The following is a 21059-nucleotide window of genomic DNA, read 5'->3' as shown; positions in this document are numbered from 1 at the left end:
AATCCCCACACTGAATTTTGTATGCTGAAAAAACTCTCAGCATAACTGCTGAGTCACAACAGAAATCCTATTTCATTCTTTGACAAGTGACTTAATTAATAGATAATTGAAATGCTATGGATATAGCATACTTAGATTTCAGTAAAGCATGTGCTAAAGTAGTCCACAACCTACTTCTTGGCAAGCTAGAAAAATGTGGGATAGACAGTACCATTACCAGATGTGTTTGTAACTGGCTGATAAATGGTACTCAACATGTAATCCTCCATGAAACTATATCTATATGGAGGGAAGTAAGTAGTGGGGTATCCCAAGATTCCATTTTAAGCCCAGTATTTTTCAATATCTTCATAAATGATCTAGATGAGAGAGTAAAAGGGGAGCTCATCAAATTTTCAGATGACACTAAGTTGGCAGGAATAAGCAACACCCCAGAAGACAAACTCAAGATTAAAAAAGATCTTGATAGACTCAATACTGGGCCCTATCTAACAAAATGAAATTCAACATAGATAAAAGTAAGTTTTTTCACTTAGGCAAGAAAAATCAACTGTATAGCTACAGACTATATGAAATTTGGCTTAATACCAGTAATTGTGAGAGGCATCTTGGAGTTATAGTGGACAATCACTTAAATATGAGCCAACTGTGCACAGTAGCAGCAAAAAAAGCCAATGTAATCCTAGGCTGCATAAACAGAGGGATAGAATCAAGATCACATGATTTTGGTACTGATTTACAAAGCCTTAATTAATAAGACCACACTTGAAAGACTGCATCCAGTTCCGGTCACTCCAATATAAAAAAGATGTTGAGACTCTGGAAAAAAGTGCAGAGAAGGGCAACAAAGATTATTAGGGCACTGGAAACTAAAGCATAAGACGAACGGTTGCAGGAATTGGGTTGTCTAGTCTACTGAAAATAAGGATAGGGGAGACTTGATAGCAGTGTTTCAATATTTGAGGGGTTACCACAAAGAAGAGGAGGGTCAAACTATTTTTCAAAGTACCAAAAGGCAAGACAAGAAACAATGGATTGAAACTAACCAAGAAGAGAAGCAATTTAAAACTAAGGAGAAATTCCCTAACAGTGAGAGCAATCAACCAATGAAATAGCTTGCCTTCAGACTTCCTGGGCGGGACTTGCTGATGGAAGCAGCTTAACATAGCTGCTCCTGGATTCCTGGTCGCGTTATCTGTTTAGATGATCGTCTATCAGACATCTAACAGGTACCTTATCCTTCAGGCAAGAAGGGAAGGAGAGAGGTCCAGCTGGGCAAAGTGCCCTTTTGATCTTTGCAGCTTTTATGTCTGCGAAGAGAGGGGGGCCAGCCAAAGGCAGAACCATCTCCGTGCCGGAATCTCCAGCTGCTTTTCGCAGCACGAAGTAAGAATCCTCCCACTTAGAACAACATTTGAACTATCTGATTTTAATACAAACAGAGCTCGTATGCGAGAACTTCATCTGTTTATTTAAATCCTAGCTTCATTTTTACAAGATCTTCCTTCGTTAACTTGGCTATTTAAAAAAGCTTTTAAAATGGCGACTATGAATTCTCCGTAACAATGTTTACCTTATTTATCTTCTTGTAAAGAACAGCTATAAAACTTCAAAGGAAGGGAGTGACTCACTTTGCTTCATAGCCGGCCAGCAGATTCTTTACTAATTAGTTTCATTTTTACAAGACTCTCTTTTATCAATCTTGCTAATATATATTTCTAATACAGAGACGCTTAAAATGGCGATGAATATGCTGAGCTGTTTCGTTACAATGCTTTTTTTCTGAAACCTTTTGCAAAGTCCTACGGAGTTAATAAAGGGGTGATTTAATACCTCTTTCCATAGCTGCATAGCGGGCCAGTAGAGTTTGATTAATTGCTTGAAGATAAAACTTGGAATGGCCTCAAAACTAAATCCTAATCTGAAACCCCTCCAGCCCCCAGAAGCACATCGCCAATACCTGGTAGAAAGTCGCAGCCTCCACCCTCTATGCCCCCTACTGGAGACTTTCTAACGAAAGAATTTTTCTTGGAAACTTTTAACAGCTTGACTATCAAAGTCGAAGATAACCTTAAAGATTTTAAAGAGGAGATAAAAGAGGATATAAAAGAACTTAAGCAGGACTTGTATGATAAAATTGATGCCAGGGTTGCTAAAATTAAAGATGATATGCTGGGGCTTGTAACTGTGCTGACAGAACATGTTTCTGGAATTGAAGATAGTCTAGAGGATCTTAACGAAGCTAATACCAACTTGACATCGAAAACAGAGGTGGTGGAACAAAAAGTTGAAAATGCTGAAAAAGAAATTATTATGATACAGTACAGACAAATGGAGCTGGCATTAAGAGTAAGGGGGCTGCGTGAGGATAAACAGGAGAACCTGAAACAGATTCTTTCAGAAGCTTTTGATTGTCTGGTGGGAAGACCGGGGTCTAAGTTTGACTGGCAAATCGATAAAGTTTATTGCGTTAACTCTTGGGTGGCAAAGCAGAAGCAGCTTCCTCGAGATATAGTTATATATTTCACTACAAGAGAGCTAAGAAACACGATATTACAAGACTCTTATAACACCAAGCTCCAAATTGGGGGTCAGGATTTGACTGTTTTGAAAGAGATACCACCTCAAATGCTAAGAGCCAGGAGAGACTATGCTTTTTTAGTGGAAGAACTCAGAAACCATCAGATACAGTACAGATGGGACGCACCATTTGGTATTATATTTACATTTGATAGGCAAAGATATCGTCTCAACTCCAAATGGAAAGCACAAGATTTTTATTACAATATCTTGAAGGCTGGACACCATGCACCATCTAGACCTGGAGAAAGACCACAAGAAGGACAAGACAGACAGCAAACCACACAACTACCAGATAAGATGGACCATATCTCCCCCCTAGAAGTGCAAGGTGTCATGGAACAAAGACCTAGCCGTATGACTACTAGACGAATGGAAAAACAAGCTAAAAGGCAACAACCTCAACCATCACCGGCCATCGATCAAGGAGTTACAGTAACAAGTCCAGAAGCCATGGGAGGAGCTAGGCCAAAGGTTAAACAGGCCATGCAGGAGGCTCTAAAAAAGCTTCAGGTAACCAAAGATGACAACTAAGATTTTAACATGGAATGTCAATGGACTGAATTCTCCACAGAAGAGAAAGAAAATATTTCACTATCTTAAACAGTTTAATGACATAATTTGTTTGCAAGAACTCATATTAAATCAACTGATCAAAAATATCTGATCAACCCAAACCTTGGTCAACATTTTGTAACTTCTGCTATGGAAAAGAAAAATGGTATAGTTGTATACCTAAGAAAAGATATGAAAGTTGAATTAATTGAAGCAGATCCTGATGGAAGATACATTGCGTTAGATCTAATCCTAGAAGGGAAAAAGACATTGCTTCTGGGAATTTATGCTCCTAATCAACAGTAAGATGGATTCTATAGAAATCTTCATGCTAAATTAGTACAGTGGGATTATAGGTCTTGTATACTACTGGGTGACTGGAATGGCGTTATAGACACCAAGAGAGACAAGAAGACTTCTCGTCCAAACATCAAGATGCGAGCAAAGCTACCCAAATCCTTTTTTGATATGATGGACGACTTTGAACTGAGAGATATCTGGCGAGAAAGAAATGCAGAGGAATATGATTTTACCTTTTTTTCTGATAGGCATCAATCCTTCTCTAGGATTGATTTCATATTAACCACTAATGATTTGCTTTCTAGGGTGAAGAAGACAAAGATTGCGGCTAGGGTCCTTTCAGATCATAACCCAGTCTTGATGGAATTGGGAGGGGTGGTACAGACAAGAAAGTCTTGGAGATTGAATGAAAACTTATTTAGATATGAAAAGTATATCAATGATTGTAAAAAATTGCTAACTGAATACTTTGTTTTTAACATGAATAAGGGTACACCTATGGAATTTGTATGGGACGCAAGCAAAGCGTATATGAGAAGAGTATTGATAAACATAAATAAATCACATAGACATAAACAAGGAGCAAAATGGACAGAGTTGGAGGAGGAAATTAAGAGGAAAGAGCTGGAGTTAACAATGAATCCAGGCGACACAAAGGTCAAGGAAGCAATCACCATATTAAAATCCCAATTTGATATGTTGATCTCTGACCAGGTAGCCACCAGTTTGTTATACGCAAAACATAATACTTTTTGTAATGCAAATAAACCTGGCAGGTGGTTAGTTTATCAGATTAGGGAAAAAAAGAAAATTCGAAATATATCTAAATTGATCTACAAAGGGAAGGAGGTGTTTCAACAGGATGAGATTCAAAAGGCATTTGGGGAATTTTTTATAGAGTTGTATAAGGGGGATAAAATTAATGGTTTAGATATAGACAAATACTTAGATAAAGAAAAAATACCCTTAGTTAAAGAAGAACACAGGCAAAAATTGAATCAACCAATAACCTCGGGGGAAATCTTACAGGTAATTAAACAGTTGAAGTCAGGGAAGGCACCAGGCACAGATGGCTTGGCAGCGGCTTACTATAAAAACTTACAGCTGGAAATGGTAGAACCTCTTAGAGAATTATTTAATAAGATTCAAATGGAAGGTAAGGTACCTCCTTCATGGAAGACAGCCTTTATATCTTTGATACCCAAAGAAGATCAAGATACTACTCAACCAAAAAACTACAGACCTATTTCATTACTTAATGTAGACTACAAAATTTTTACTAAAATACTAGCAAATAGGTTAATGCTGGTTATCCAACAATTGATACACGCTGATCAAACAGGTTTTATACAAGGGAGACAGATGAAAAGTAATGTTAGATTAATTATTAAGGCATTAGAATACTTGGGAAAGAACAATCAAATCCCTGCTGCGTTCATATTTCTGGATGCTGAGAAAGCCTTTGAACAAGTTAATTGGCAATTTTTGCTGAAGATATTGCAAAAAATGCAGATAGGAGATAGTTTTATACAAGCAATCAAAGCAATATATCAACAGCAAACAGCTCAAATTATAGTCAATGGAAGTTTAACAGAAACCTTTCAAATTGGAAAGGGTACAAGACAGGGCTGTCCTTTGTCCCCACTATTGTTTATTATAACTTTGGAAGTATTACTGAATAAAATACGGGGCTTGAAGGGCCTAAAAGGAATTAAGGTTAGGCAGCAAGAATACAGAGTGCAGGCTTTTGCGGATGATTTGGTCATAATATTGGAACAACCGCAGGAATCCAGTATGGTTTTAATGAATACGATTAATCAATATGGTCAAGTGTCTGGTTTTAAAATAAACTTAGGGAAAATGAAAATATTAGCCATAAATATGAATACTAAACAAAAGGAGGAGTTAGGAGGAATGTTAGGATGTGAGGTAGTCAAAAAGGTTAAATATCTTGGAGTTAATATTTCAATCTCAAATGGGAAATTATACAAGTATAATTATGAACCACTCTGGCATAATATACAGATAGAGATGAAAAAATGGGAGAAGTTACACTTATCTTTGCTGGAAAGAATCGTGGCAGTGAAAATGAATATCTTACCAAAAATTTTATTTCTTTTTCAAATGTTACCTATACTTTAAAAAGCTGCGAATCTTTTAGAATGGCAGAAGGGTATCAATAAATTTGTATGGGCAGGAAAGAAGCCGAGAGTAAAGCTGAAAATAATGCAAGATATACACAAGAGGGGAGGCTTGAAACTATCCAAGTTAAAACTATACTATGATGCAGTAGTGTTGCCCGTAATTAGTGATTGGATCAATTTAACTAATGATAGGATACTGAACCTTGAGGGATATGATCTGGTATATGGTTGGCATGCTTACTTGTTATTTAACAAAAAACTGGACAAAAACTTTAAAAGTCATATTTTAAGAAATGCTTTACTGTGGGTTTGGAAAAAATATCAACATAAATTAAATGATAAGATACCTATGTGGGCAATTCCTAGACATGCAATTGAAAATATAAATATAGCACAAAAACAGGATAGAATTACTTACAGACAGCTTCTTATTTTGGAAGGAGGGGCATTACAATTAAAATCCTTAGAGGTATTAAAAGAGGAGAAGGCAGTTCAAACATGGTTCCAGTATGGGCAATTACAGGCCAGGTGGAAAATAGATAAAAAAATTGGTTTTGTCCAAATTGAGGACAACTTATTTAAACAAATAAGAGATCAAAGTTTAATGCATATAAAGAGGATATATAATGTATTAATACAGATAGATTCGGAAACAGAGTTAGTTAAAGATTGTATGGTAAAGTGGGCTCAAAATAATGAGATAATTAATAATAATTATTAATATTAATTAATAATAATAAGAACCAATAATGTTGGATACATGGGAAAAAATTTGGGTAAGAAATAAATGTGAAATTTACACAAGCTCAAAACCTGAGAGAATTTTTTTACAAGATGTTCTATAGATGGCATTTAGATCCTAAAAAGCTGGCTTCTATGTATCCGAATTTACAACCCAAATGTTGGAGATGTGGTTCTCTTGATGCTACCTATTCCCATATATGGTGGACTTGCCAAAAGGTTAAGGCATTTTGGATAAAAATATGGTGGATTATGCAAAATATCTTTAAAAGAAGGATAAAGTTTACTCCTCAGTTATTTTTGTTAGGTATAAGTACTGACTTTACAGTGGTAGAGACTAACTTGGTCCTGCACTTAATAACGGCAGCAAGACTGTTGGTGGCGCAATACTGGAAGAAGGAAGACCTGCCTACAACTCAAGAATGGACACTGAAAGTTACAAATTTAGCTGAGATGGCTAAAATATCGGCATATCTTAAAGATCACTCAAATGAGAGATATAAACGAGACTGGAAAAAATGGATTGACTATATACAAAATAAATACGGGACCAAGAAATTCCAGTTAGCCTATGCTTAAGATCAGGAATGATTTAAATTGTTTAAAGTTAGCTTAGCAAGAAGAAGCTAAGATCAATGTAGAGATGTTATTAATTTCTTTATTTCTTTTTTCTCAATAGATTTTATACTGTGTTTGTTAAAAATCTATACCGTGTACAGGTTCTGGGAAGTCGGGGGGGGGGGGAAGGAGGTGGGAGGGAGGGGGGAGGGTGGGGGGGGAGGGATATATATTAGGCTAGACACGATGTGTTAGATCTCAATGCAATGTGACTTCACATGTATACTGTTTTTCTTTAATTTTTCTTTAAAAATAGGATAAGCCAAGTACATTAACATATAGTGGAAATACACCAAGGGGAGGAGGAGTAGGAAAGAAGAAAGATGGGTAGAGAGAGAAGGGAGAGAGGGTGGGGGGGAAGGCGAAAAGGAAGGGGGGGAGCGGATCTGGAGAGAGGAGTGGTAGAGGGCGAGGGGAAGTAGGGTAGAGGGGGATGATGGAGGGAAGATAGAAAGTTGGAGGGTGGTGGAAGAAAGAGGTGTATGGAGAATGGAAGAGGTATATTGGGCTTTTATTTTCTGGGGCATTGTTGACAAGAGGAATTGATGCAATTATTGTTTAATACTGTATGGTGTATACATGTGAGTGTATGAAAATGAAAATGAAAATAAAATATACTAAAAAAAAGAAAAAAAGAAATAGCTTGCCTTCAGAACTTGTGAGTACTCCATCACTGGAGCCTGGACAACCATTTGTCTGAAATCGTATAGGACCGCCTGCTTGAGCATGGGGTTGGACTAGAAGTCTATTATTCTTTTCTATGTTCTACCTACCTGCCTTGGGCATGGGGTTGGACTCCAAGCCCCTTTCCAGCCCTATGATTGTATTCTATGAAGTATATTCATACCTTTTTCTCATCTTGCACTGGAGATTCTTCAGGTGATACATTCATTGCCATACGGGAACTCACTTTGGCAGATGGTAAGGATTTGGCTGATTTTTCTTTGCCTGGCTTTGCCTTCCCTGTAGCAGGAACAGCAGCAGCAGACAAAGCCGAGGAAAGAAAACTCGAAGTGGGCAAGTTTACTGAAGGGATAGCCAGAATTGTTGCCAAATAAGGATCCGTTTCCTCTGTAAGGGAAATGGGTTATTTTGATGAAACAGAATGAACATTACATACATCAAAAATGTGCAGCTACTTCTAGATCAAGAAATGTCCTTTGAGTGATATCCTAGGAGCTTTATTCCAAAATAGCAATAGATGAGCCAAGACAAAATCTACACTTGATTTCATTTCATTTACAGTTATATAAAATGGAATGCAATTAATATAATAGCTCCCTAGGCAAGCATTTGAATTTGTTCACCTTTCATGTTAACATTTTAAATTGGTAACAACATTTGTACGCTGGCAAACATGTTGGAAAAATGTTTTTAATCAGTTGAAACGCAAACGACATTAGCTAAAGCCTTACAGTGATTCTTTGGTCCAAGTTTATCTTATCAGTTATAATCTGGATGCATCTGTTTAACCCTGGAAAAGAAACCAGGATTGGATTTTGTTTTGAGTTGTCTAAAGCAGCGGACCCCAAACATTTTGGCACCAGGATTTGTTTTCATGGAAGACATTTTTTTCCATGGACCGGGTTGGGGGGGGGGGGGAGCATGCAATCTAAATTCTTCACATGTGCAGTTTACAGTAAGGTTTGCCCTCCTATGAGAATCTAATGCCTGATGATCTGTCATGGAGCTGAGGTGGTGATGGGAAGCAGCTGAAAATACAGATGAATGAACAGGAATGAAAAGTAATTTAGATCTATCTGGATTTTTCTTTAGTTTTGCCAGCTACCTGTGCAGGATAGGCTGGGCTGCAAAGGAACAGGACTCTTGAGAATTTGGGAAATCTTTCTCAATCAAATAGATAAATGATTCTGTTTCTCTTCAGCAGACATCTGAGATAAGCCACCAAACATTTCTCACAAAAACAGGATAGAAATACATAAAAAACTTGTATTTGAATATATCTTTTGACTCTCATTTTTGCTTTGCTACAAATTTATGAGAACAAATACAGAACAGAATTTTAATAAATTCCCAGGAATTGTGTGGATTCTAAATAACACTTTTGAGAAGATGCTAAAAATCCATTTGTGAGGTAATGCCTGCTGTAAAAATTGTCTTTCAACATAGCATAGTATAGAACAAGTATGACACAAAATAAATAAACATTTTCCTTTTCGCATGTTTTACCTGCTGCTTTTCCGGAAGCCCCATAACAACTAAAGGAAAGATGGATTTCATTTTCCAAGGTTGCAGAAAATGATCCAAATTTGCTCAGAGGTTTTCCTTGATTAATTGGTTTTTCTAAAATAAAAGAAAATGAACAATAAATCCAGGTAATTCTTTTTCTTTTTGGAGGGGACACCTTACAAATATACGGTATTTATTCTCCTCAGAACTTGGAACAGTACTGGAGACAGTAGAGAGGTAACTGTTTTGGAACGATTAGAGGGCTTCTTTACCCACACCCCTTTATTTTCCCTTTGCCGCTGGACTTGTTGTATTAACTGATTGACACTAACAGTGATACTGAGAGGAGGGTAACACCTAGAGGATTATAAATTTGAACCGTGAAGTCTGATGCAAGAAAACCATCGGTGACATAAGCTGAAGTATATATATATAGACAAAACAATTACTAGAATTGAGCACCTGTATAACTGATACAATTGAGAGACATCTATTTATATAAGATAACAGTGTGATATATAACTCTATGATATATAATAACTAAGGATCAAAAACAGAATAGAATAATACATAGGAATGTTTAGATATTTAAATGTGATATTAAGGAAGGTTAATTATTGTTAAATATTGAGATATATAATTATTGATACCATTGATATTGCTGATAAAGTAGAAGTAAAGTAGAATCTATATGCAATTGTGGGCAAGGATAAATAGGGGGATAAAAATGGCAACTTCAGTAAAGTTAGTGAAAAAAACAACACCCAATCTGGCTTCAGCAACACCCTCCCCCTCAAATCAAAGATCAATTGAGAGCACATTGGGGCTGGAGAAAGGCGGAACGATGACAGATGATACAAGAGACACTGACGAAAAAACAAACAGTGATGGCTACAAATCATGAAGAGACAAAGAGGAATCATGAAGAAATGAAAAATAAAATGGGAGAATTGAAAGGAAATATCAAAAACATGGATGACAAAATTAAAAGGATACAGAATGCCTTAGCAATCAACGAACAGAAAATCCAGAACATTGAAACAAAAATAGAACAAACAGATCAGAAGATGGAAAAAATGGAGCTGAAATATAGACACATTAATAAAGAATCCAAGAGTTGAGAGGGGAGATCGATGAAGCTTACCGTGTGCATACTAATTATGCCAGAAGACATAGTCTCCTGAGAGAAGTGCACGTAAGATTTGCCAAAAAAACAAGTAGAGATGAAGTATACAAAAAACCAGAGAAGGGACGATTACATTCCAGGGAAAAGAGTTGGTCACGCTTAAACAGATTCCACGGAGAATTCATGAACATTGTAGACAATACCAATTTTTAACAAATCAGTTAAATTAAAACAGAATAATGTACAGATGGTTGGTACCAGAAGAGGTACTGGTATCTTGGCAAGGAAAAAGATATAAGATAGATAATATAGAAGAAGTGCAGGGATTCTATGAAAAATACTGCACATGGGAAGAAGAACAAGGAAGTAAAGAGGACCTAGAAAGTAGAAGTCAAGAGGAAGAAACATCAGAAGACAAGGAAAGAAACAGGAAAGAAGAACAGAGGCAAGAAAGAGAGAGAGCAGAAAGGGAAGGCGTGAGAGGGAAAAGTCAGATACAAACCAGAAGCAACAAAAAACACCCCATCTAAATATGGACCAGGAAATAACAATTATTTCAATAAACTTGAATGGACTGAACGCACCCAAAAAAAAGAGCGCAGATGTTTAATAAACTTAAGAAACTGAAGGTAGATATAACCTGTATACAGGAAGTGCATATTAAAAAGGAACATAGGAATTTACTGGAAAACAAAAAACTAGGGAAATTATATACAGTACTGGCAGATTAAAAAAAAAAGAGGGATAGCAACCTATATAAAGGAAAAAATAAACTCCAAAGCAGTCTACTCCGATGAAGAAGGCAGGATGCTAATGATTGAATTAGAGACAACAGAAAAACCAATATTATTAATAGTCATATATGCATCAAATCAGAAACAAGAGGAATTCTATAGGAAATTACACAACAAAATAAACAAATTAGAATATGAAAATATTTGCTTAATTGGGGATTATAATGCAATAGTGGGTAAAAAAATGGACTATGAAAGCAAAAAGAAAAGAAAAAACGTTACCCACATCCTTTTTTGAAATGGCAATGGAATATAAATTACATGATATTTGAAGAGAAAGGCACAAAACAAGAAAGCAATATACCTTTTATTCAAACCCCCACCAGCCCCTGTAAAGAATTGACATGGCTTGGATTTCATCTGGTCTATGTAATCAATTAGACGAAATTGAAATAGAAGCAAATGAATGGGCAGATCATAATCCAATAAAATTAAGATGGAAAGGTCAAAGAAGAAGAAAAAGATGGATGATAAATTCAAATGCTGTAAATGAAATGGAATACACTCAAATGCTGGAGAAAGAATTAAAACTATTTTTTAAAATAAATAAAAAAGAAGACACCTCAATTCAAAATCTCTGGGACACTATGAAAGCATACACAAGAGGTCTCACGATTGCCAACATGGTAAGAAAAACTAGAAAACAAAAAGAGCAACAAGAATGTATGCAAAAAGGGAGAGGGCGGGGCCGAAGCCGTGACGAGACGACGTGCGATCTCAAAGCTCTCAGATCGCAGTCGACACTTTTATTCCTGAGAGGTCCCAATGGACCTAAATCATCCCGAAGAGATGGTGAATAGGAAGATTACATCTTGCTGATCTCGGGGATATCGCAAAATCTCCGAGAGAGCAAGGAAAAGTCTTCGAGCTGGTAATAAAAATTCCAGTCTTTTGTCAAGACTGACAAAGTCAGGGCGGCCTCAGAACGGAACGATGTGGAAAGAGAAAGTGTTTCCAGCTGGTGAGAAACTTTTACTGTTTTTTAAAAAAAACAGACTGCCTATAAAACCTAAAAACTAACTAATCAAAAATAGAAGAACTTAGCAGCGAATTTGATTTTTGTAATGGTTCTGGACAGTGGTTATCTTACTTTTTAAATGTTATTTACATGGGTTGAATCTAAGCAAAACTTTTTCAAATGGATGGATGACGCTTTCTTCTTCTAACATTTCTTGGTGACTGTCTGCAAACTACAGATTGATTGTTTTGACTATGACATTGCAAGCTTTTATTGCCTAGCTGTTTGGCTTAAGATCTGATAAGATTTTACAGCTGTCCTTTTGAAGTTTGTTTTCGCTTACAGAGAGCTTGTGAGTGTATGTTTTAATCTTGCTGACCTTCTAAGAAAAATTTAACTGCGTATGGACATGGCGTCCACAGGGCCTTTGAATCTTCAAGGAATATTTTTAGCACTGCAGAGATTGTTGGATACAGAGGAAAGAATTGAGAGAAAATTGGATTATTTGTTGCATTTAACAACAAAGTATGATGAAAAAACTGAGGATGTTTTTCAAATACAAAATAAGAAGATTGAAATTCAAAAAAGTGAAATGGAAGATGAATATAAAGAGACTGAGCCTGTTGATATTCCTGGTAATTGGTTTATTTCTGAGGGAGGAAGGAATGGAATATTGGAAGAGGAATTAAATGAAGAGAAATTTTATTTCAAAGGACAGGACATAGAAGAAGAAGAAATCATTAAAGAATGTATGGACTATGAAATGCTACTTGCAAAATATTTGATATAACTGCTGATAATTAAAGATAAGCTGAACAAGAAAACAGAAAGAGGGCGTCAAGATTACATGAGAGATTTACAAGCAAGGAGCTGCTAAGAGGAGTCCATACAGATTTGATCAAGAGGATGTTTGGAGGGCTGGATCCACAAATGGCAGAAGACATAAGATTGTTTTGCTATTGGAGAGATACAGGTTGAAAGATGGAAGAGTATAATTTAAAACTAGCTAAACTTAGTTAAATTTAGTGACAATATGTATAGTTAAATAAAAATTGATAATGATAGTAATGTATACAATGTTCAGCTGTTATGATAAGTAATAATTGGATATGAATATTGAACGTTATCCATGAAGGAAAGGTTAGAAATACTTTTGGACTATATATAAAGGTTATTAATAACAATAACAATAAAAAATAAAATTAGACACAGCTAAGTTTTAATTATTAGGGGGAAAATGTTATGATATAGGATATAGTCAAATAAAGAAAGGATAATGATAATAAATTATATACATGCTGTGAGTACAATATGAGAGAATTGGATATAAATGGTAAACAGGGATTTGGAAAGGAGGATTAGAAAATTTTGGTATTAAATATTATGGATGTTTAGCTAGAATAGGATATGAGGATTTAATATTAATGGAGGATTTTATAAATAAGTAAATGAAATGCCAGTATGTGGTTATGTATTAAATCTTGGTATATTTTATGATGAAGGACATTTAAATAATCATAGTCAAATAAAAGTGGAGGTATGATGATGTTAATATAATAAATATCCGATTTAAGATATTAGCCGAAGTGGAATTAGTCCTGAAAAAAACCAGAAAAATAATAAAACCCCAGGACCAGATGAAATACCGGTGGAGCTATACAAATATAATAAAATAATATTGTAAGAACTAGGAGTGGAAATGTTTAACGAAGTTTTAGGAAAAGCCACGATGCCTGAATTATGGACGGAAGCAATAATATCGCTAATCCCGAAAAAAGAAACCAATCTACAAGAAATTCAAAACTACAGACCAATTTCATTACTAAATTCCGATTATAAAATATTTGCAGCAATTATGGCAGGAAGAATTAAACAGGTTTTAAATGAATGAATACACCCGACCAAAACGGATTTTTACCTCACAGACACATTAAAAATAATACGAGAGTCATCCTAGACATAATAGAATATTACGAGGCACATCCAGAAAAACAAATGGTACTGGTTTTCCTTGATGCATAAAAAGCGTTCGACAATGTAATTTGGAAATTTATAATAACACTATTAGACAGGATGAAATTCAGAGGAAAATTTACAAAAATGATAGAAAAACTTTATAACAGTCAGACAGCCAAAGTTCTGATGAACGGAGAACTAACAGAGAAGATCGAAATAAAAAAGGGAGTCAGACAGGGGTGCCCCCTCTCTCCTTTACTGTTCATATTAACCCTGGAAATGTTATTAAATGAAATTAGGAAGGACCAGGGAATAAAAGGTTTGAAACTGAAAAACGAAGAATATAAGGCCCAAGCTTATGCCGATGACTTAGTATTTGTTCTAGAAGATCCATTAGAATCCAGTCCGAAATTAATTAGAAAATTAGAAGACTATGGCAAAGTGGCAGGATTAAAAATCAATAAAGGCAAAACAAAAATGATAACAAGAATATGACAAAAAAGCAAGAAGAGGAACTGGAATTAGCAACTAGAATGCAAATAACTAAGAAAGTGAAATACTTGGGGATCTGGGTGTCTGCAAAATGTTCCACAATTAAGGACGATAATTATAATAAACTAGTGACACAAATAAAGAAAGATTTAGAACGCAGGAAAAATATTCAGCTATCACTAAAGGGACGTATAGCCACAGTCAGAATGAATATTTTACCAAGAATCTTATTCTTGTTGCAAGCCACACCTATTAACCCAGGTAAAACTTTCTTTCAAGAATTAAACAAAATAACTGCTATGTTCATTTGGCAAGGACAAAAAGCGAAGATTAAACCAAAGTCAATGCAAGATAGCAAGGAGAGGGGAGATTTAGCATTACCAAATTGGGAATTATACACATTAGCAGTAACAATAACATGGGTGAAAGATTGAATAGAGCTAAAGAATAAAAGACTTTTGACCTTAGAAGGCCATGATTTGCAAGCAGGTTGGCATGCATTCCTATCGGATGATAAAAATAAAACGCACAAATACTTTCAAAAACATTTAATTAGAAGAGCGTTATTGCAAAACTCCACTATGTGAAAATCCCAGAAAGGACAATCCATCCAAATTTTATAGATATGTATAAAATGCTAAGATACAGAGACATAATTGACGGACAGGGAAATTTAAAAACAATTGAAGAATTGGCAGAACAAAACATGAAAGTTGACTGGCTAACCTACTTGCAAATCAAAACTAAACACAATAATGATACTGAAATATATGACATCGAAACAGAACCACACGAATTGGATAAAATAATTCATAGCTTCGATAGAAAGATGATAGGGAGAATATATAAATTTCTCCTGAAGCATAAAATGGAAGAGGAAATCGTGAAAGAACAAATGATAAAATGGGCACAGAACTTTGGCTATAGTATTGAATTGGATAAATGGGAAAATTTTGGGGGAACAAACTTAAAAATGACACTATCAGTTGCATACAAGGAAAATCAGTACAAAATGTTTTACAGATGGCACCTAGCACCAACAAGGTTAGCTAAAATCTCAACAAATATCTCCCCAAAATGCTGGAAATGTGAATCAATACATGGAACATACTACCACTTATGGTGGACCTGTGAGGAGGCTAATTTTTTTGGGAAAAGGATCAAAAAGTGGCTAGAGGTAATGACAGGTGTTAAAATAGAATGGAAACCTGAAGCTTTTTTATTAGGAATAATGACTGTGAAATATAAAAAAGAAATTCAGTATTTAATATAACATATAATTATGGTGGCAAGAATTGCCTTTGCCCAGAAATGGAAAAACAAATTAATTCCAAGTGAAGATGAAATAATAAGAAAGGTTATGGACTGTGCTGAAATGGACAAATTAACAAAAGAAATCCATGGAAAAGAAGAAACAGAATACTACCAGATATGGGATAAATGGTATAGGTGGATGGAGGAAAGAAACAAGGATCAATGAAGGAAGACAACAAAGCCCAAAAATAGTAGTTAAGGAGAATTAACACATATATATGTATCCAAGTGGTTCAAACTTACTAGAGGTAATCAGCCAATATAGCAGACAGAGGAGTAAGATAAGAGGGTTAAGAATGGTGAAATACAAATGAAATATAATAGAAGGGGAAACAATATAAGGTGAGCGATATCTATTGGCAATTGCTATTAGAAAGAACAGGAAGCTCCTGTTCGTATTGTATTGTGTAAATGTGGTGTATGTCTAAGTTTTGTGTATGTGTATTTTACATGTTTGTAAATATATTTTTTTAAAAAAATGAATATTTATGTCTGAATATTTAACGTATTACAAATGTAGCTATTATTTCTTTATGAACTGGACACTGACTTTTGATTCACTGACTGATAGTTCACAAAAAAGTTAAATTAGGTTAAAAAAAGCTTCTCTCAACTGCTAGAACTCTGAACTGCTATAAGAAGCTTTATTAACAATACTGAGATTCTAAGAGAACACTAGGAATGTGATTTGGGATTGATCATTTTTGAAGAGAAACCATTTCAGGAAGCAGCCTTGTTTTGTAGGAGCCACTTATTTGGAAACAAAGTATTATAACTACACAGATTTCTGTACAGTACTAGTATAGAATGATTCAAGATTTTGGATGATAGGACATAGTTTAAAGCATTAAGGTTAAAATCTGTCACAGAAAAATTACTGCAATAAAATAATCCTTCCAGGCAGAATCCAAAACACCTGGAATCCTTCAGTCTCCACTCAAGCAAAGCTGAAGTTGATTGTTTACTTGGCAAAGCCTTAGTAGGACCTTGGTGCTTTCCCAAACATTTGAGTGCTTCTCTACCTTGCCTCCCTTTTCATGCATCAGCATTCTCATTAACTTGGCTGCCCTGATTCAGATCCAGAATGTCAGTCTGGCCTAAAAATAACAGTGCCTTTTAATGAAGCAGATAGCAGCTAGTTGAAAAATAATTAAAACAACCACTTATACAGCCCTCCCCCACCAAAAAAAATAATTCTGGAAATAAGGAACATTAAGGACAGCTAAATCTAAGAATCATTTGCTCTCCCAGACAAACAGCATAGAAATTAAAGTTGGGGACAGTCCCATATCTTGAACTAACTGAAAGATTGCATTTTCTAGCATCTAAGTTGGCTGCTTCTAAAGGCATCCACAAGATTAAAGGCTTTCATCAAAATCATCACGATGTTCAAAAATAGTGGAACTTGTGAAGTGATGCTGCTTTCATCATCTGCCCTGTCTTCTACTACCTGGGTGCTGCAGTTCCAGATCAAATCAGATCAGACCAGGGAAGACTAATTTGATGCCTAATCTTCTATTTATACATAAGGAGAAAAGATATACCCACCACCATGGACAAATATGTTTTGGAAGCATTATTTTTGGTTAATTGCACAAGCCTGTGTTTAATTAACCAAAAAAGAAAAATCTTTCTCTCTCTTGTACTAAGAAAACTGCAGGTCTCTAGTATTCTGCACTGGGAAAATTCTATGCTACAAGTCTCAGCCAGGGTGGGCAGTTCTGGGTTTTGACAAGAAACTGAACTTTAGATAAATTTCTAACTTGAGTAATTTGGCTCAGCTGGTTGACAGAAACAAGATTTCTGCATGATATCATACAGCCCAGCACCCACGATGGAGCCATTGCAGGCAGCCCATGATCTCTAGCCACTCTGAATATTGAAAACTATGATTGGGGAGGAGTTAAGTTTAAGGAGCAGAAGACTGAAAGTGTAGTGATGTGAAATAAGTTGTACATTTGTAGAGCAATCAAGGATTCTCTCTCAACAACTCAATTATCACTCCTCTACAAATGGTGAATATCTTTGATTCACACATTAGAGAGAATATAAAACTAGCAAGATGAGAATTATAAATTGCATTGCAACCTTGGAATAAGTGCCTCTAATGCCTGATTCCAAAGGCTTGCTCTTAAGATAAACTAATTTGACTGAGTTGTCCTGCAGAGGCCTGACATAGTATGTACAAGAGATGGTCAAACCAGGAGCCAATTTGATCTACTACTTAAGGCAGCTGGCTAGAAACCAGGAAACTTGAGTTCTAATCCCACTTTAGGCATGAAAACCGACTGGATGGCTTTGGACTGGTCACTCTCTCTCAACCAAACTCACTTCACAGGGTTGTTGTTGAGGGGAAAATAGGAAGAAGTATCAGGTATGTTTGCTGTTTTGAGTTATTTATAAAAATAATAAAGGATAAAAAAATCTAAAATCAAATAAAAATTTGCTTTTCTGAGCATAACATTTAAAAATCATGCTTGCTAGAGAAGGAATATTTGTTCCCAAAATAGTCAATAAATAGGGAACAAAATAACTATGATGATAAATAGGCTAAAACAATAAATATTTTGAACAAGCTTAAATAATGTGCTATCTACCATTGCTTATTTTAAAAAAACGGTTTACAGTATTATATTGGTAAAACTGCACCTAGGAATATGGATCATATGGAATTTGGTATAGATGTTTTATAAGTGAATCAAAGAAACTGCAATGAATTATGGATTTTGTTAATCAAGGGAATGGTTGCACACAAAGAGAGAAGCATGCATTTCTGAAGCATTTTTATGAATAATGAAACAATGATTTGGTTATTTATAGTTACCCAAACGAAATGTTTAAATAGTTAATATTCACTCAATTACCTAGTTTTATCTCATGTTCTTCTGGGGAACCCAAACTTTCTTCTTCACTTTTACATTCTATTAGACTTATCTGGGGATCTATTATATGAATGAAGAAAGTGTGGTTATCTTTTATCACCTTCACTTTAACTAAGGTTGACCCTAGAAAAAGAAACAAATAAATAACTAACATCAGAGTGGGCAGTCATGATTCTAATGTTAAATAATCCATATAACAATTACATTATAAAGATTGCTAGAACATTTGCTGAAGATCTAAAATCCATCTTCTAAAGTTAGATATAACTTCCTAGTTCTTTTCCATATTAACTTATCTAGTATAATCTTTAAAGTAAGATTCACATATAAGTATAATTTTCAAAAACAAAGTGAAAACAGAATTTTCTTAAATTTATATTTTAATTAAATTTCTTTGTTGATATATAAATATCCCCCTAGAATTCTTATACCAATAATTAACCTGCTTTGTATGGCATATTAATTTTGATTAGTGATGTGAAATCATTTTAAATAGCACTTTGTCAGAATTTAATAATTTTAAATATCAGAATTCAAAATATACATATTAAGATGCCACATCTATTGAATTATCTGTTAGTGAACTTCTTTAAATGTATGCTTCTTTGCATTTAATTTCTTCTAATACATTTTGTGTACTTAGAGTTGAGAAATATTGCTGAGATGGACTCAGTTAAATGACATGCCAGTTTGTCACATTATTACAACTGTTAAACTGTTCATTTTATGTTAAAACAAGTCCTACTGAACATAGCTGAGCTTAAAATCTTGTTACCCCAGCATCAGTCCTCACTATTTTATTCCCATAACCATCTGACCAGATTCTTATGAGAAGCCAACAAGCAGTATGTAGGTGGAATTACTTTTGAGTAGTCTTTTGTCTGCAATGTGGAAATAATGTCTAGCCTGCATGGCTATAATATTAGTCATAGAGAGTCTTATCCTCCTATTAATTTAATTTCTGACTAAAGTTTCAGCATTATGTTTATACTATGTGACAAGCAAAAAACATGCATTTCAATGTCTAATAGGAAACCTTCACAATATGAAAAAAATACCTTTTTCAAACATTATTTTTTCTGCTTGGATTTGCCCTCCATCAGTAGGGAAAAGATACTGGATAGTCCCTGAAACTTGAATGGGATTCTCACCTGTATTATATCCAAGAAACTAGAAGAGAACAGTTATAGAACAATATATAATCATATTAAATAGAAGTAATGGGGAAAACTGGGAATCTCTAACAAACCAAATCAGGAATTAAATTAAGCTTTGGAGGCCCAAAACCTGAGAATTAAAAATGAAAACAAAAACAAAATTTGGAAGAGTTCCCTAATTGATTTCTGTTCTTTTTGCAGATCTGAGAGTTTCACATCGAATTAGGCCAGGTATGGAGGATCCTTGTGATCCTAAAGCAAACCAGAAAAATAGAAGTGAAGCTTTTCGGACTGAAAGGATTTGTTGACTTATGAAGTATGTCTTGCTTCTGGAGGTCCTAAGGCAAGGGCCTTCCTTTGGAGGACACTTTTTGTATAACTTTTGGCAACAAAACTTTTATTACCTTCTTGGCTACTGAGATACTATATGCTTTGCAAGGTTTCTAACTGATGCTAAGTAGAGGAGTCATCTGTCTAGGTAAAAGAAAACCTGCAACAATTGCTTATTATTTACCGGGCATGATTTCAGGTGTTGGTATTCTTTTTAAAAGTGGAAGCCTACAATCCTTAGGACCTATCTTAGAACCACCTCTCCTGTTATGAACAAGTCCAATTGTAAAGAACAATATGAAATGCATTCTTGAAAATAAGATGATCTTTTCCCATCAAACTGTTATTGTTGTTTTTGTGATGTAGAAAGATCACCCTACATTCTGCTTTCCATTTTTATCCTGGTATCATTATGTACTTTAAAAGGTTAAAGCCAGAATAACCAAAGGTTATATCTCCATCCAAGACCTCACAATCTAATTGTTTCCAAAAACTTTGGAAGGCTGTTCCTTTTGATATACAAGTAATGGGGAAAACTGGGAATCTCTAACAAACCAAATCAGGAAATATGCGTTCTTTTACTAAATTAAGCTTTGGAGACCCAAATCCTGAGAATTAAAAATGAAAACAAAAACAAAATTTGGAAGAGTTCCCTAATTGATTTCTGTTCTTTTTGCAGATCTGAGAGTTTCACATCAATTTAGGCCAGGTATGGAGGATCCCTGTGGTCCTAAAGCAAACCAGAAAAATAGAAGTGAAGCTTTGATATTAACATCCTCCCTCCAGTGATGCCACCATATTATCATACTCCTTTAGAGCTTTAAATGGATGGTTTTCTTTTTAAAATACTTCGATTAAAATTCCCTTCCAGGAAATTTATAAAAAGCTAAGGGGCCAAACCAATAATTAAATAACCAAAATA

The 21059-nt window shown here is 35.0% G+C and overlaps 1 protein-coding gene across 7 annotated transcripts in view; it reads right to left on the bottom strand.

The window, feature by feature from the left end:
• Window positions 1-21059, bottom strand: part of SPAG17 (sperm associated antigen 17) — a 126986-nt gene that overhangs the window by 50473 nt on the left and 55454 nt on the right. For 6 of the 7 annotated variants that reach the window (XM_087716467.1, XM_087716468.1, XM_087716469.1 and 3 more), the window contains 4 exons: window positions 19709-19820; window positions 18633-18773; window positions 9129-9242; window positions 7786-8009 (listed from right to left, as the gene is read on the bottom strand). In XM_087716467.1, coding sequence (XP_087572593.1) covers window positions 7786-8009; window positions 9129-9242; window positions 18633-18773; window positions 19709-19820 — 591 coding nt within the window. The remainder of the gene's footprint in view (window positions 1-7785; window positions 8010-9128; window positions 9243-18632; window positions 18774-19708; window positions 19821-21059) is intronic. The other variant, XM_087716470.1, reaches the window with a different exon arrangement.

The sequence above is a fragment of the Thamnophis sirtalis genome, unplaced genomic scaffold (assembly GCF_051295495.1).
Source record: "Thamnophis sirtalis isolate CommonGarterSnake01/CBP01778 unplaced genomic scaffold, rThaSir2_p1.2 scaffold_5, whole genome shotgun sequence".
In the NCBI taxonomy this organism is placed as follows: domain Eukaryota; kingdom Metazoa; phylum Chordata; class Lepidosauria; order Squamata; family Natricidae; genus Thamnophis; species Thamnophis sirtalis.
The sequence above is the reverse complement of the archived record's forward strand: the minus strand, read 5'-3'. Positions and strand labels throughout refer to the sequence as shown.